We start from the raw sequence: 18398 nt of genomic DNA, 5'->3' as shown, positions 1-18398 counted from the left end.
CTGCACAAGAGGTCCTCTAGTTCACACTCTGGTCTGATATTCACAACACTACTCAGACAGTAAACAGCCCAACTGGGTACTGATGCATATCAAACAACATCATTTAAAATATATTAGCTATATCTTTATATACATATATATATATATATATATATATATATATACACACACACACACACACACGGGAAGTTTTTACATAAACAAGGAGGGTTCAACATCATAGCGGGCATCTGGAAAATAAAAACCTTCCAACTTGATGGGCAGAGGGTCAAAAGAACAGGTAACTGGCCTGGACTGCCGGTTTTCTCTTTCTGTCTTTATTGCAGCGTGATAAATGAATCTGTGGTTTGGTTACAACCCAACATCCCTTTAAGTGCTCAGGAAAAGCCCATATATAAAAACCCAAAGCTCTACTCAAGCCTATCAAGAGCAGAGCCTGAAGCATCTGGAAAATACCTAAATGCACAAGTTTTCTAGTACTTACAGGCACAGCTTCTGCTGTCATCAAGCAGCACAACAACTCTTACAATGAGTTACAAAAATCTACTTGTCAGAAGAGAAAATGGTCTCCAGCATTCAGCTGGAATCTGCCAGTGTGCTCTGCTTCACAAGTATTTTTGGGAGCCACACTTGGTTTTCCCTTTGTCTCTTTTTCAAAAACTCTCGTTTTCTGCACACCTGCTTTCTCAGGCTGGGCTCCTCCCTGAGCCCAAGTGCTGTTCTCCTGCCTTCTAGGAATACCTCTGGCAGGTGCCTGCCTTGCCTGCGTTTAAAGAGAACTAACCAGAATTATCTACCATCCTTCCAGGAGTGGTGCTTAATTCTGCACAGCCCTAAGCTGTCACAGGGTTGAAAAATCTAAATTGTAATATCATAATTCAGGACATTTAAAGGATACATTTACCAAAGTCCAACACATGTACCACATACATGGGCATTCACTCATCCTTTCCAGTGAACCAAACTTTTCTCATTGGCATGCACTGGTAAAACAGCAGCTCATTATTACACTAAAGCAAGTATTACAGATGTAGAAAGTGGCATTTACAAAGTTCTCAGAAGATGAAACATCTGAAAACTGTTTTGAAAAGGCTTGATAAAAGCCTCAAAAAAGTATAATTTTTATTCCTGTGAATGTCGGGAGAAAAAATAATTAGTTTTAGTAACTTTAATCCTTTGGCTCTTTTCCATAAAAGCTGATCTTCCAGAAAGCTGAATTCAGGTTTTGGGAATTTTTCCTCTCTAACAACAGACTGGAATTAGTTTGAACCCAAGGGCAACTTCTTTAATACCTGTCCAACACATATTTGACCTTCTCTTCTATGAAAAGCCCGAGAGTTTTTCCTCTTCTGAAGAGAATGAGAAGTTTAAGCTGGATTTCATCTTCCAGTTGTCAAGGTTTATGAAAGAAACATGAAAATGAAAAGTGACTCGCCTCACAATTAACAAGGAAAGAACCTGAAGCCTCAAATCAAAGCATCAGACAGCTACAATATTTAACATTTAGAGTGCTCTTCCCACAGACTGATCCAGTGGCATTTTTCAGGTCCGTGTGCAAATTGCTACAGTATTTCAATGATATCTTTACAGAAGAATTTTCGATAGGTGATAAAGTTTGTATTTTAATTAAAGACAGCAGAAGAGTTGAGGTCAGCAGAATGCTACTGCTTGATCTAATTTAACGTAACGCTGCCCTCAAAGCCCCCTTCATATACAGGTTGCACTGGCTTAGTGACAGTATTACTTCATATTGATTTTGTCAATATGAAATATTGACAAAATTGTCAACTTGCAACTTTTTCACTGACATTTTTATAACCCTTCAGATTGTATAGTACGCAAGGTCAGCAATCTGATTATCTGCTATTAATTCATACTGTTAAAAAAATAGCTCACTGAAGCTATTTACCAGGTTTTCTGATACTCAAGATAAAGATCAATACATGCTAGTTTGTACATTCGGTCTTCTACAGGATATTGAGATTGTTTAGGATGTATTTTCAGGTAAATAAAGTGACACATAGTAAAAAATTCTGAAAACCTCAGGATCAGCATCAGAAAATGGCTGCCTAGGGAAAACAAGTTACTGCTAAACAGTTTCCCGTCTTTTTGGAACAGGAGGCGTTTTTAAATGTCCCATTTCATCAAACATTGGAAGGGATTTTAAATTTATAGCAAAGCCAGGCCACTTCTGTGTGGTGGAAGCAGTTTAACTGTATGTTTCCTATGAAAATTTGCAACATGACAATGAAAAAAACCCTGTGTATGTGAATAACCAAGATGCAGTAATTTTAAGAAGCCACAGATCCTGCAGTAGAAATCAGGTTTTGTATTGTTTCAGTTAAAAATGTTTCTCACTGCACTTACAGATACTTGTGCATTTCTGAAAAGCAAGAGGCAGAAGCCACGAAGATCTGCAAGGACAGTTGAGTACTGGGCTGAAAGCAGCAAACTAAATAATGAGATATTGTATCTGGTTTAGATATAATATTATGCTAAACTTCCAAGCATAATCTCTGTAACATTTCCATTTTAAAGCACAGATAAATTTACAATTGAGTCCACTATCCCAGACTTGACTAAAGGCACATCACTATGGCTTTGCACAACGCAGTAGATTAACAGGGGTCATCCTCTGCATTTTTTTGTTAAATTATAACTTATCATGTATTTATTCTTTGTTTCTATCTTGTTTCCCGGAAATTGATATGGGGGATTTTTGTTCCTTTTTTTTTTAATGGGTTGGGGTTTTTTTTTTTGGTCAAGCTAAATTAAGTATCATTTGCAAGGGGGGAAAAGAAGAGGCACCAGGACTGAGTCATTCAGTCATTCATACAAATAAGTTACTTGTGTACTCAAAAGATCATAGGTGAAATATAAGATTTTTAATAACTAAAAAGTCCAGAACATCAGAGTATCAGAATCTCACTAATCTGTGAGTGAAAAAAGTCACTGTCATTAAACTAAGACCAAAAAAACACACCAAAAAACCCCCTGGCATTTCAAATACTATTCCAGAAAATTTGTGTCTTTTAAAATGTAATGTTCATTCAACAGTGAGTTTCGGCTAGAGCCATGTATCCCTTAGGAGTGGACTTAGTTTCTCAGCGGAAATAATGATTAATTTTTTTTTTCTTTTTAAAACTGCATTTGCATTCCCCCACACTTCACAGGCAGACATACATACTTACTTCATGTTTTATGGCAAAGGCCAAGACATTGGATGTTATGCATCAATACACAAGACATACGTATTTGGAATTTTTTTTTGTGGGATCCGTTCTAAAATTAACTTCTAATACTATCCAGACAAATTCCCCTCTGCATCTGAACTACTTCCAGAAAGCAGCAGCACTCCAATGACATCAACTTTTCTCTCCACCCATTCCCTGGGCAGCAGGGTATTTCCAGGCCCAACAAAAGGCAAGGGGCTGGCTCCAGGAGGACTCACCTAGCTCACCCGCTGCATTCCGACCTCCGACTGCATACAAATGTCCTTTGAGGGCACTTAGGTGGAAGAAGGTCCGCTTCTCATTTAAAGATGCCACTTGCATCCACTTGTTGTAGCGAGGATCAAACCTGAAGACTGTGTCCACCGCTGTCTTTCCTTTTGTGTCATAATTGCTCTGGCCCCCGACCACGTAAAGGAAGTTCCCGATCACAGCAATGCCGTGCTGATACCTCGGTGCATCCATGGGAGCCAAGGATTTCCACTCGTGGGCCTTCTCATCATACATCCGTAACTCCTTGCTGACCACCAGCTGCTGCCTGAGCACTCCCCCCAGGGTCACCAGGTGCGTGCTGTCTGAGCGGATAGCCGTCCGCTCTGACTGCATCACCGGCTGCATATATGGCATCATTTGGTAATTGCTGGCTTCCAGAAGCAAGTTGACACAGGTGTTGTCAGTTCTCATGAAGTCCACTGTCTGAACATAGTTAATAAGATCCTGGGGTGTCATCAGGGGAAACCTGATGTTCTTCATGAGCTTTGCAGCATACTCCATGCGAGGTTCCTCGTAGCGTAGCCAGCGACATGCCGCCTTGAAGAGTTCAAGTTCAGTGCAGTGCTTAAGGCTATTACTTGAAAGCACAAAGGCAAGACGTTCAAAGGGGAGTTTCACAAATTCACCAGTACTTAATAATGCGGGGAAGTTCTTCAGAATGAAATTATTAACATATTTATCCACTTCTGTGAGATTGTATGTGTTGGCAATTCGCCCAACCTCAACACAGTTTTCCAACGAAACCTATTAAGCAAACAGAAAAAGGAATCAAAACACTTTCTTAATTTGGTGTCTAAATGATAATGTAAAATTTAATGAATACTGTAGAATCAGCAATATTTCAGCATTTCACAATGCTCAAGGTGATTTACACATAACCAAATATTCAATGAAGTATATATATTCATGACTGCAAAGGGAGACCCAATTTATTTCTTATTTTGAGGAAAGAAATGAGACAAGTAACAAGCAGATGGCATACATTATGTCAAATGCCTTATACAATGATGATGCATAACAATTATATAGCACTTCATCTTTGGAAAAATTCTGAAAATATCTTCGTAAGAAAGACATGTGGAAAATAAAGTTAAGGGAGAGGTGATCAGCCAAAGGTTACAGAGAGCAAAACAAAAGTCTCACCATTCGACATTTTCTGACATTATTAAAATTGTATTGGCATAATAAAACTGAAGAGAATGGCACACCTAACCCCTGCATGCCACGTATTTCAGACAACTTATATTTACAGTGTTCAATCTCATGAATACATTCCTTCAAAACAAAAATGGATCTTTAATAAATCAAAGCAGTGTTCTTACAGACTCTGTTCAAATTAGATACATGTCAAAAATAAGACAAAGGTAATGATTTTAGTTTATACACAATTTTTTTTAAAAGAATGAACCTAGGAGGATTTCTGCTAAAAATACCCAGCTCATTAAATGCTTTAGCAGTATGGATCACACCCTAATTTAACTCAGTACTCGAGTGACTGTACCTCGGTAATCATCTGTTTTACACTGTAGCTGCATCTACCTTTTTATATCTTTGGCTCCTGAATTTCTGAGGTCATTTGGGATCCAAGGCACAAAGAGGCAGAAACATGGCAGGTATGGGGCATAACTTCTGGTGGGTTTTCAGTGAACCCAGTCAGTTCATTTCTGCAAGCTCTCTGGTACACGTGCACAGGAAGTCAATCAAATGCTTCTTGCTGAGAATTGCGGCTTTTTTGCATTCAAACCTTATTCCAATCCAAGCTCCATTTACACATGTTCTAGTCTCTGTGCATGTCAGCCCTACTCAGTGTCAACCATTTCCACAACTTTGTGATTCTCATTATATTTGTAATGCCAGAATTGAAGCTTATGAATCTCATGGTTATTTTTAAAAGATTATAAAGACTGAGGACTATGACCCAACCACAGCCTAAGAATTCAAAAACCTTCGAATGACCTTCTGATCATGACAGAGATTGGAAGATTTTAATACTGTATAACTCAATCTGATCATTGTCCTTTAATACCAGACAATTCAAATGTCTAATGAGTACAAGAAGAGGAGATTTTCTTAATTCGCTAGAAACTGATCTAACTTGCCCTAGAGTTAAGATCTACAGTCATCCAGTCTTCATTCACACACCTTGAAATGCTTACTAATCCTGTAATCAGATCCTATCTATAACATAAATGTGCAGCAGACTGTCAGGAGTTCTATTATGAAAATATTTGTGCTTTATATAAATGGAAATAATTTTTTGTATTATAAGACAGACCACATTGTTTATATCAAAATATAATCACGCCAACTAGCAACAGCCCATAAAACATTCTCTGACTGGTTTTGAGGGTCAGCATCAAACAGGTTGCCCACAGAAGCTGTGGCTGCTCCATCCCTGAAGTGTTCAAGGCCAGGCTGGATGGGGTTCTGAGCAACCTGGTCTAGTGGAAGGCCCCTGTCCAGAGCAGGGGGGTTGGAACTGGATGATCTTTAAGGTCCCTTCAGACCCAGGCCATTCTATGATTCTAATTTCTGCACACTTCCTTTTAGGTATTTTAATTTACATAAATTAACTGCATAATGGAAATAACTGCATGCCATAAATTAAGTAAATTAAATAGAACATTCTTACTTCTAAAATTTCTTTCAAGTTGCATTACAAACATAAAGCAATGGAAAAATCACCCCATAACAAACAGCTGACTTGCAGTATACCACAAATCTTAACTCTTGCTATACAGTTACTGTATTTAAAAATTCTTGGCAATACATTTACTGGCACCAAACTAGAGAAATGCAGCACTTCCTCCACATCAAAGTAAGCAGTCAGATATTATTATATGCAAGAAAGGCACACTTGAACTTGAAAGATCAAAGCAAAACCTGTACAGGTTCTGTACCATTGGCACATGTTCAGGATGCAATGAAGTATTTGGAGCTATTGCTGACTGGCTGCCACTTATCAAGTGCCCAGCGTGCATCAAATTATGTATTACCATAATTATGCTACACTGTAAATCTATGCCACTGGGCATATTCCTGGACTTCTTATGTTTGAGAAATTTATTGACACATTACACACTGTTAATGACTGATGAACATGGCATCAGCAGTTTCCAGTCAATCCCTGATTCTCAAAAAATTTACTTTATACCGCCTTTATTAATCCACTGGGACCATACTGCACTCAGGGTTGTTTTTTTCATATATGATTGCAGGTACTTCTCATTATGCTTATGAAATTGTACACTATGTTTGGCTCACTATCAAATTCCACCACTCACCTCAAATCGGTGTGCCATATTAAATATTGTCTTAGAGGTTACTTTTCTTGCAAAATTACTACTACCCTCTTTACTGTGCTCTAAGATAATAATCAATGTACCAGGCTAAATCATATTGCAAAGACTTAACAGTCATAAAAATATATATTCTAGAGATTCTTAAATCATAAGCCAAAAAAAAATCATTCAACAGAAAGAAATGCAATAGCTACTTCTACTTGAATATTCAAAACTGGACAGAGTTCAGTACAATAATGCTATTAAAATAAATACTTCAGTTACCCAAACATTGGGAGTTTTTGGTTTTTTTAGGAGTTTGACTCATGCTATAGTCCTGTGTGGAAGTCAGTCAATCAGGAGCACTTCAACAAAGAGAAGTAACTGCTACTCTGGAAATCCCACTGAAGTAAACAGGAGGAATGGAAATACCAGGTGAAAATATAAGACTGACTGTATAGTGTATCCAGTAACTAGTAAAAATATTCACAAGGAAAGAGCTAAAAGCCATAAACATTCAAACAGCTAAGCAGCTGCACAAGGAGTTGAGAATTTTATTTAAATAAATCCTATTTTACATGGACTTTGACTACTGAGCAGAGCTGCTCGTTCACATTGCAATTGCTCATTACAAAGCAGAAGTTGCAGAAAATACTAAAAAGCTTTTCCAAAAAGAAAGGTCAAGCACAGCACAGTGTTATGACAACCTGAAAAATCCAAACCAAAGGCCAAAGTACTTTCTTGAGAAAGCAGTTCACTTAATTCTTTGAAATTTTGAAGCAACCACTTCCCAAGCTCGCATAAAAACTTATTCACTATAAAATACTACAAAACTGGAGACAGCAAAATGATTGTAAGTATGAGAGCCTTGGAGAACAGATCAAGACCAGTAACATGCACAAAAAATCAGGCCCTCAAACCCAGTACCACAAAACAATCCGGTGTCTAACTTTGTTTTGTTTCAATGACTGTTAGACACTGAAGCACTTAATACAGTGTTTCAAAGGGTCAAAGTTAAAAGAGCAAACATACTCCTGAAACCCTCAATTTTCCTGTGGGCTCCCATACACAGAAGCCCGGAAGAAACAGCACAGAAATTTGACCAGCTCAGAAAACAGAATTCATTGTAACCCTGCAGTACAAAAGTCAAATTTCTGGTGGCTGTCAGAGCTGGTGTCAGGGTTAAATCCCACGCTCCCATAAAACAGATTAACTTGCTCCATCCTCAGATAACCAAGTTTTTGACAAGACACGACTTTCAAGTATTAAGCCCTCCATATTTGACTATTTCCTAGTAGTTACAAAAGCGTAAAGCACAAAATTCTAGAAGGAATAAAATTTTTATGGAGGTACAGCCAAGACACTCATTTTCAATGTTTGGGAATGTTTTCTTTAATTACCATGTAACAACCCCTTCCCCTCTACCCTGTGATTTTCCTGAGTGCTATAATTCACTTGGATAAGTTTCTCATCTTTCTCCATTTTGTACACTGCTGCTACTTTTGCAAAATCAGTATTGTGTCTAGAACTCACTACTCTGAACACATTTCCATGCCATTTTTATGAATTTTAGTTACATTATGTATGGCTCATTTAGATGTGGACATGAGAGTACTCCTAGACTATTGTACAGCTATTATTATTTTAAACCAATAGTAACAGTAAGACTGAAAACATCTTAGGAAGTATTCCATTGTTTCTCTGAGAATCTATTTGGTTGCAGAGCAAAGATTATCAGAGCAATGGGCTACTTGACAGGAAGGGTGTAAATGCAGAGCAAATAAACACTTTCAAGTCAGCTACAACAGATTCTATTCTTTGAAGGTCTCATTATTTTTGTTACACAAATTAAGCTGTTACCTTAAGCTTCAGTTTTTCTTTGTAAATATTTCCAGTATCCTCTTATCCTTAAGTAGACAATTACATTATGCCTTACATAAACTGACTTCTATAATCGTTTAATAATGGACTCCCCAGACAATTTAAAGACAATTAAGCATTTGTCTCAGAATGGTTACATCAGCTCTCAAGCCAATTAACTTCAGTAGAAATAAGCTCAATACTTGCTCAGAATATTCATTTAATTTACAGAAATGCTCCTTCGAAAAGAAGCTCATTTGCACACCAACTCTTGTTCCAACAAATTCAGAAGTAAGGTCATTCAAAAATTCTTTATATAAGGATGCTAAGAACATAACTAGACTAACAGCACAACCTCAATTTTGTACTTCCTCTAGAGCTATACCATGAATGAGATTACGTCCCCTTAGACATCGGTCTAAATGAAAGTACTCCAGAAAAAAAAAAAATCAATAAAATTAAGAGAATTAATAAAGCCTTCCTAATCTTTTGAAAATGCAGTATCAAACAAGATACTTCTTATTTGAACAAAAACAGTGACTGAGTCAACATCACAACTGAACATACTTTCAGAGAGTGAGCATTTTTAAACAGCAACACAATTTAATATGAAAAAAGTTCTTTCCTTAACAAAACAAAATAAACAAGCAGCTGCCCTACCCAGAAAGGAGAAAGGGCAACACAGCGTCACCAGGGCTCAGTTCCCATCAGAGGGAGCCCTTTTCAAATACCTGATTCAAAGCACCACCAAGACCTTTTTCCAAGCTGGTATTTATAGCAATGTCAAACTTGGAGAGGCATCATTTTGGAGGGTGAAAAACCACTGAGCAATATAAAATAGGTGGGGTAGGACTGAAGAGTATTAAGCTTAATGAAACATTATCACAACATTATCAGATGACTGGTCAGTTGGAAACATTTCCAAATTAAAAGCAAAACAGGGCATTATCAAGCCTAAATGTCTCTTAACACCTCGTATGAAACAGATTGCTGTTATTACCAGCTTGGAGTCCTCTTGTTTGCACAAATCCTGGTACATATTTTCAGTTAGGGAGGTCATATTTCTAAGCCTGTACTCTGCAGAGCAACAGGAATACCTGCTTCTGTATTTCTCATTATAGAATCAAAAAGTTGAATTCCAAATAATACTTGTAATTCGTGTGGAACACACCAGTCTCCTGTTAAAGTCAGATTTCTAGTAAGGTATATAAGCAATTAACATCAACATTAGGAAACCCCTAGGAAACATTAAAAATAACTGCAGAGTGTCTCTCTGGGCAGAACTGCTTTGACAGCACAGCTTTTGCACCACTGCTGTTCTACAGCCCCACAGAGCAGGTGCTCCCCTTTTCTGGCAGGACAGGAGGGCAAGAAAGGGTACTGAAAGTCTGGGTATTGCTTATATACTGTGTTTAAGTCAGAAAACAGATAACTGCACCCCCATTCTGAAATGAAGTGCTGTAATATAGCAATAAAGTGAATGTAACTGAAGCACACCTAATGAATGCAGCAAGCGGATTAATGCTAAGAGTGAGTGCAGTCATGCAGGGAGACTGAAACATATCAGACATGTAAGTGAAGAATTTTGATGTGGTGAAACACTTGTATCAAAGTCACACTGTACATAATACTCAGAAGAAAACGAAGTTTTTCAAGGAAACTACAAAGCAGACTTGCTCGCTGTGAATCCAAATCATGAATAATGGCAAGTTTTAGACATAACTGTGACTATTATGTAAGTGTAATTACAGAAAAAAACCAAAACTACATACCAAGGCCTTAAACATTGTAAATGGGAAACAAATAGTCTTACCCCAGAGATAAGAAATACTTTACAGAAGTCCAAAACAGGTAAAATCTGCAAAAAACTGGCAGCTTCCAGAGTATCCTGAAGGTTGTCCATGTTAAGGGAAAGTTTTGCAGTATAGATGAAATCAATGATCTTCTTTAGGCCTATTTTGTTCACACCATGAAGCTTAATGCACATTAAATCTTGTTCCTTCATTCCTCCTGAAACAAACATGCAGGTAAATGTGTATGATAGTTTTGATGGGGTTGAAATTACTTCATAAATTTAGAGATAATTAAAATATCAATTTAAAATTTAATTTAAAAACCCCATATGCAACAGTACAGAAAGAGATGTTTAGTAGCCAGTGTTGTTTGCAATCATGGACTGATTCACACACAGCACTGAACTTGTGTCTGAGTGCCCGAATGAGAGCAATTTGGAGACAGCAGTACATGGCTTTAATAAAAACACCACCTGTGAACATGGCCTTGAAGTAATCACTTGCAGAAGCCATCATTGCTCTGTGGACAGGAAACACCTCATCACCATCTCCAGGAACAAGCGTCACATCACAGAGCAAACCTTCCACTCGAAGTTGATCAAAACCCTGCAGGAAAAGCACAATGTAAAGCGTCCCTTTGATTTGGGAGGAGAGTAGGAATCTCTTTTATTTCCCTTACGTAAACATTTATTTACTTTTATGTACATATGTACCGAAGGTCCAAAAAAGTGACAAGAAATAATTCATCATCTTAAAACCATTATCTCTAATATAATCAATGATTATTATTCATTGAAAACAAGCAGAATAATCATTATTTTCCAGATACAGCTGATGAATGCAAAGTACACTGGGCCAAAAATTAAGTCCTTTTCAGGAAGGAGTTTCTTTTGTAAGCTTTCACAATAACAGTTGTTTCAGGTAGGGACTGCTATCTTTTTTGGACCTACCCCTTCTGGTCACATTTGCATGCTAGATACAATTCTGTTCCATAGCAATTTAAGGGGTTTGCAACCTAACAGGCTGCAAAAGTCTGTGGCCTGAAAGGAAAGCTGTTATCTGGTTCTATGATTATCAAATTTGTTATCAAAGCTGACAGGCTAAAAACTCCAAAATAAGCTCCCATTATGCATCTGATCTCGTCTGAATTACTTATAACATCTAACTGTAATAAAGAATAAAGTCATCTACAGCAGCTTCCTAGAACAAGATTTCCTCCAAAGATGTACCCAGTTGTGGATACTAGAGGATGGATTAAATATACTCCTTCATTCAGTGTGGAACAGAAGCTCAAACATAAAACATTTTCCTTCAAACTCGTATTTTTCTAATATTAGCAAGAATGTAAATATTGTCTCTACAGGTGCTCTACCACACAGTAGTGCCATAGTCAGACCCAGCACAGGGCATTACAACAAACCTTGCAGGGCTCTGCCATCTTAGGGATATGTCTAATGTAATCACATGATGATATTTAAGTGAGCTTCTTTGATACAGCTGTCAGGTCAGAGTTTAAACATTGTTACCTCTTAGAACTTGAGAGTGGACTGGGATATGACCCCAGGAAAAGGCCAGGGGTTTTTTTCCAAGCTGTTGCTAAAAGCTGAACCTCTACCTCACAGGAAAAGAAGTCCCAAGCAATGCTTACTTATGGGCACTGACAGCACAAAAACATGAGGATTTTTGAGGCTTTATAGAAATTACTAGACTGATAAAATCTATTGAGTGGATGCATTGTTTAGAGCAGCCAAAATTCTCAGTACAGCTCAATACAGGCATGAGAATATTTAATTACCTGTAATACCACAGAACTGTGAGTATTGCTGGTGAAAAATCTTGTGGTTCCTGTCTTTGAAGACTGTAGATGGGCAGAGACGCCCATATCGCTGTTACCAAGAGATATTTTCATATGAGGATCCTCCTCTTCCACCAGAGATCTACGAAAATTGGAACAGAGAAAACTTAAGACTGAACTCATTTTCATTCAGTGATCTTTTGTTCTAAACCCACAGTCTTCTGGGATGAAATGCAACAGCACAGAGGCTGCAGGAAAAAAAATCACCAGGCAACAGAATCAGTCCTTAGTGGTTCCCTTCAGCTAATTCAAGAAAGTGAAGCCTTAACAGTCTCTAAAAAGGTGTAAGTACTTTTTGGCTACTAAGTTTTTCCTTTTCCTTCCGTCCCTGACTCCCTGATTTAGACACTTGCACAGTGTGTTATTTCTACATTTCAGTATTATAGGATGCTTGTAGAGGTTTCACCTGGTTTCCAAAATCAAGCATCTTAGCTTTTCCATGCAAACTGGTGAAACATTGAAACTCTAAGCATAATATTAAAGAAAGTATTTTCATTCTTACAGCTTGCATTACCTCATTCATGCATGACTATTCATAATAGAAAATATACATCATGGAGTTTCAAACTGCAGCCTTAACCTGCTTTTAGAAACACACAATTAGAACTCTTTTAGGACATGATATCCAGTATTTTGCTAATGTGCAGGGAAACACTTCATAATTTCAATTTAAGATTTGATTCCAAGCACTTACTCTCCAAATCTAGACAGGATGAGCTACTTTTAGGTAGAATTGTTAAAGAATTACTGCAGTATTATTAGCCTACTATTTTAATCTTGAGATGTAAATTAGGTTATATCTGAGAGCCTAACTATGCTAACCTGTAATTATTATTACAATGTAAATAAAATTCATCTACAGAAATATTAACAACAACTAGTTTCTGTAATTTCGGGAATCTAATGTGCTACCTATGAGCCTGGATAGAGGTATAATGAATACATACACAGTTTTAATTAGCAAACATAAGCTGTCAATCCACAGAAGAGGGCATCTCCATTGTTAATAAAGACTCCCTATATCAAAAAAGATTCATGGTCATTTGACGTAATTGCTGCAAATTTCAGATACAAGAAGTTTTCCAGATTTTAAACATGCAGGTTAAAACACTGGCCTCCAAGCTAGTTTCAGAAATTAGGTAACAAGAATGTGCTTAAATCCCCCTCCTTTTCCCCAGTTTTGATTATGATCACTATGTGAGGACAAATTTGGAATTTGTGGAAGAAAAATAATTTTTATAATTTCCTTTTTTTAAAAAATATTTACCCCCACCTTCTTCAGGTACAAAGACCATATAGAGCACTTTCTGAAACTCACATATTACCCTCATAGCATCAATGTGCCTTGTTCAAACCCATGAGTACGAAAGGTCAGCTACAAAAACATATTCAAAACAAATTCACCATTCAACAGTGTACAGGGGTTTGAAACAGTGAAATTTTATGCACACAGACATAACATTGTAGGAACAAGGGTACATCTAAATAGCTGTGACTTCTAATGTACTCAGCTGAATAAACTAATGTGGATGAACTGCAGCATGCAAGATTTGTGCTATTTTTGAAACAGAGTTATCTATTTTATAAAACAAATCCAGAGTCATTTAAACAAAGTTTACAGGGTATACCTTAGAAAAGGGCTCTCCAGACTATCTCTGCATCCAACAAATACAACTATGCAACAGAGCAGCAAAGCAAGTTGCTAGCTCACGACCCAAAATATTTTTGTTCACTCTGTTCTAGGGTGTTTTGGGTTTGGTGCGTTTTGTTTGTTTTAGTTTTCATACAATCGCATGGAGGCAAGAGTCTTACATAATTTCAAAGGACATCCAGTCTCTAAATTTGTACATGTCTTTCTAAGAAGAAATATGAAATAATGTGGGTAGACTTGCAAGCGTGGGTGGGAAGAACAACAGATTCAACAAGCATGAATCTGACTCTCTGCTCTCAAAGCATCTTCCCAAAATGTCAGATCAGATAGATGTTACACGAAGGAGTATTTAAACTACTTTCTCTGAACTCAGAAGAAAACAGAAAATGAACACATCGTTTAAAATCATTACGAAAAGAAATAGACAAGTAAACCAACCTTCTTGGCTGTTTGGGGTGGGCTTTTTGCCATGTTTGCCACATTGCTACTTGATTTCCTGACAGACAGCATAATTCATAAATTTTACAAATGAAGGCAAAGACCTTGACTATGATTCATTTATTCCAAGAACAGCTGGGATAATGGAAGCATTTTTCTGAACATTACACACAACTTCTGTGTCCTCTACAGGTTACCCTCTATAGAACACAATACTTTGTTAAAACTGCTTAGTCAACAGAAAGGATATAATAAATTTTAAAATACTTGGCAATACCTAAAAGTACACATTCAACATGCCCAGTGTGGCTATAAGCAGTTATTTCCTCTACCTGATTTTCAATATATAATGAGCAGTTCTCTATATCACACACATAAACTCAGAAGCTCACCACCTGAAGCTCTTCTACAGAAAAGATTTTCACTATTTCTCTTCCACATTTGCTGTTATGCATGGACAGAAACCGGCACATGTGACTACAGCATTAAAAACTGCAAATTCCACACTATAAAAATTCACCAGAATGTAACTGTTACAATTCTAGTCTTAAACATTAACTTGGTTGTGTATGATTCCATGTGAATAAAGACAGGCAGATTATATTAATCCTATATGGGTTTTGGCTTGTATCTGAAAAACAATGACAAAAAAAAAAGTGATGTGGGTTTTGTTTGTTTGTGGGGGCTTGGGGATTTTTGTTTGTTTCGTTCTTGTTAAACAGCACCTTTCTAATCTACAGCTTAACAGTTCTGGAGGGCTGAGCACCCTCTCCCTTCTGCAGAAGGTGACATTCAGGAGCTGGGTTTGGCAGAAGTTCCAAAGCAAGTCAGCAATAAGACCTGGCAATAAGGCACCTATCCCCTGAATTCCAGCCCTGTGACATTCACCAAGAGGGAAAGAGCACTCCTAGAGCGACCACAAATTATGCCTTTGTCACTGGCTTTGTAGCACTTCAGCATTTATCTTCACACAACAAAAACCTGTCTTTGTAAGACAAAGTGAAACTGCAACAGTGCTTAAGCTCTGTGTTAACAGTAATACACACAGAGCAAAACCCAAGCATTGCATCATATACCACTACAACCCTGCAACAAAATTTTAAAGTATTCAGAATGTAGCTTCTGTTGCTGGGGCTGTAAAATCAAGCTTCAGAAATAACTGCCATTCACACCCGGAACAGACGGGAAATGCACTGAATGTCCAAATGAATTCCCAACAAAACCACAGTCAGTAGATCTGTCTTGTTTGGACACTTACCAAAGGCATTATTTACATTCATTAACATAGATCTACTAAGCACTATAATTAACTCAATAGTAATGAATGTAAACATATTGATTTTTCTACTTTAAGTACAGTGTATCACAATTAAGCATACTATCAAAGGAGAAAGTTAATTCACTTTCTAATTAATTCTATTGTTCTGATAAACAGAAATCATTAAACAAGAAGTGCACCAGTACCATTTTTAACCAGACTTTTAAAAAGTTAGGAAACAAAAATTAAAAGAAGTTAAAACTACAGTAACATGTAGTGAGAATTCACAACAAGCTGCTTTAAATGTGGATGTTAAAACCACCTTCAACACACACTTGGTCTGGAGAGGATTGAACATCATAGTAGTAAGAACAAGAGAATGTTGGGAGTTGAATGTGAAATGAATATTAACACTGCAAGAGGAAGGCAGAGGAGCTGCCTGACTTTCTGCAACCTCTGGGAAGCAGTGGCCTGTAGTTCAGAAAAAGGTGCCAGAGGTTAATTAGTTGCTATCACAAAGTAGGTTCAATCAGAAATTACTTTCTAACCGCATGTTGATTCTTTAAAGTTTCAACAGCATAGTTTTTTCCTAGAGGCTGTAACCAAACATGCTCTTCTCATGACTCCAAGTTAATCCTCCAAGTGCTTCCAACTGGTATTTTTGTAGTGATGAAAATGGAGTGTGCATTATATGGATATTAATATGCTTTAACTTTCCAGCAAATACTGACAGATTTAACTGGCTGGAGTTACAACATGATTCACAGAGGCAAATTGCTTTCTAAACCACTAGCAATTGTTAACCTGTTAAAACGGTTCAGAGGCATCCAGGCGACCCAAGATAAGCAAAGATGTGTGAAAACTGTGACAAATTTTATTCTCAACTAGAATATTCTAATTACGGAGTCGCCATTTTTTAGAGTTTAGTGGCACAAATGAAATAAACCAATATTCTGTTATGTTTTCTTCAGAAATAGTTGAGTTCATTCTGATGCAACAGAAACAAGGCAACTAAGAGTATTATTAAGGATTTGTTCATTTCCATCAGTAATCCATTCATGTTTCTCAGACTATTGTAGGGACTCTTTGAAAACAAAGTAAGGACATCAGCCTACAGCTACAGATATTTTAGAGTGCATGTTCTCCAATTTATTTAAAACCCAGTCTTTACATAACTCAGTAAAAGCTTTGCCAAAGCCACACTGGCCAGAGAGTGAGTTCTTAATTTGGTGAAGCTCAATAGCTCATTTTTGAAAGGACTATAACCTTATTTTCTCTGTCAAATTACTTTTCAATGAACCATGACCACAGGTGTTCTGGTCACTGGTAAAATGGCTTCCGATGCAATCACCCCTGGCATTTGCCAGGACACTGGTATTCATCAGGTAATAAGGACAGAGATTTCAATGTCAGATTATGCTTATTGCAAGCCAAATATTTATGATTTTACAACCTATCAAAAAAAACCCTGGTTTTTTGTACAGGGCATGTACAGGGCTATCCTGTGCATGCACCTATGCATGCAATTCGCTAATGAACCTATTAATTAAAAGGCCACTAAATACAAAAAAACTCTCATTTACTATTAAAAATAGAACAATTTTTTACTTTATATGCTTAATCTGCCAAAAATTATTTTAGTAAGATCAGTCTCAAAAAAAAAAAATTATTGACTATATTGCTATCTTCCCACTATGAATAGATGTTCCAACTTCATGAGTAATGAATTCAGGAATTTCCCAACAAAGTACCTGGCCACCTTGGAGCTCAGTAAGCAGAACTGATGTGGCAGCATTGTATTAAAGAAAATCTCATAATATTTTTTTAAGAAATCCAAATATTAATATAAAGTAGATGAAAAGAATATACAATCATGGTATTTCACATTTCCATTCCATATCTTCTACTCATACAATTTCAGAAAATCCTTTACTCAGGTGAAGAAGTTACTTTTATACTTGTCCTTGCCTAAAATAGCATCTCTTCCTTTTACTACTATTTTTTATCAAGAATTTCTAATTTAATTCTTTTATGGTATCGGCAACCCAGTAAAACTAACCAGTTTTATCTTTGGCTGATGGTTTTTTATTGCAAAAAAGCTTCTATAGGAAACACAAATTCATATTTTAAAATAGATCTACAATTCCAGCTACCAAAGAAAAGAAAGAGAAAAGTCATTTTTGTTGCAGTAGGTTGACAAAGCAAGTTAACTCCTCTTCACAGACCAACCAGTAGGTTCAAACTTCAGTTCTTGCCTTGGGGCACACAGGTACTGACACCACTGCTGCTTAAGAGCCAAATGTAGGATAAACACAAGAACAACACTGGAAGGCAAGACCTAAATTGCTTTGCATGGATCATCTCTGTGACACACACAGTGCATTAGGAGTGGGAATCATGCCTTTTTTTCCTTTATCACTATGACCAGTTGTCCTACGCTATCAGCTTCAGATGTCACTGTTTTTACTGGACAGTTTAAAGACCATATTTTTATTAGATGAACTCGAGGCTTCTGCCGAAACTAAAAACACTTTGTATTTGTCAGGCTACTGAATTTCTTTAAAATGCTATTTAATTCTGTTCACTTGAAAGGGGCCACCACAACCAGAAGTTTACAAACCTTCTGCCTCAAGTAAATTATCACTGCATTGTAACTACTGTGAATGCAATCTCCTAAAACAGCTGTGGCAGCTAGTGCCGAATACTGCTCATTTTGGGCAATGCTCTGATGTTTATATTTTGATACTTCATTTTTTACA

General features: G+C 37.0%; 1 protein-coding gene across 2 annotated transcripts in view; it reads right to left on the bottom strand.

Moving 5' to 3' along the window:
• KLHL13 (kelch like family member 13) overlaps positions 1-18398 on the bottom strand; it is an 85866-nt gene that overhangs the window by 11831 nt on the left and 55637 nt on the right. For both annotated transcript variants that reach the window (XM_082289549.1, XM_082289550.1), the window contains 4 exons: positions 12233-12374; positions 10911-11043; positions 10458-10654; positions 3452-4247 (listed from right to left, as the gene is read on the bottom strand). In XM_082289549.1, the coding sequence (XP_082145675.1) occupies positions 3452-4247; positions 10458-10654; positions 10911-11043; positions 12233-12374 (1268 nt within the window). The remainder of the gene's footprint in view (positions 1-3451; positions 4248-10457; positions 10655-10910; positions 11044-12232; positions 12375-18398) is intronic.

Source organism: Coloeus monedula (genome assembly GCF_965178545.1).
Source record: "Coloeus monedula genome assembly, chromosome: 12".
NCBI lineage: Eukaryota > Metazoa > Chordata > Aves > Passeriformes > Corvidae > Coloeus > Coloeus monedula.
The sequence above is the reverse complement of the archived record's forward strand: the minus strand, read 5'-3'. Positions and strand labels throughout refer to the sequence as shown.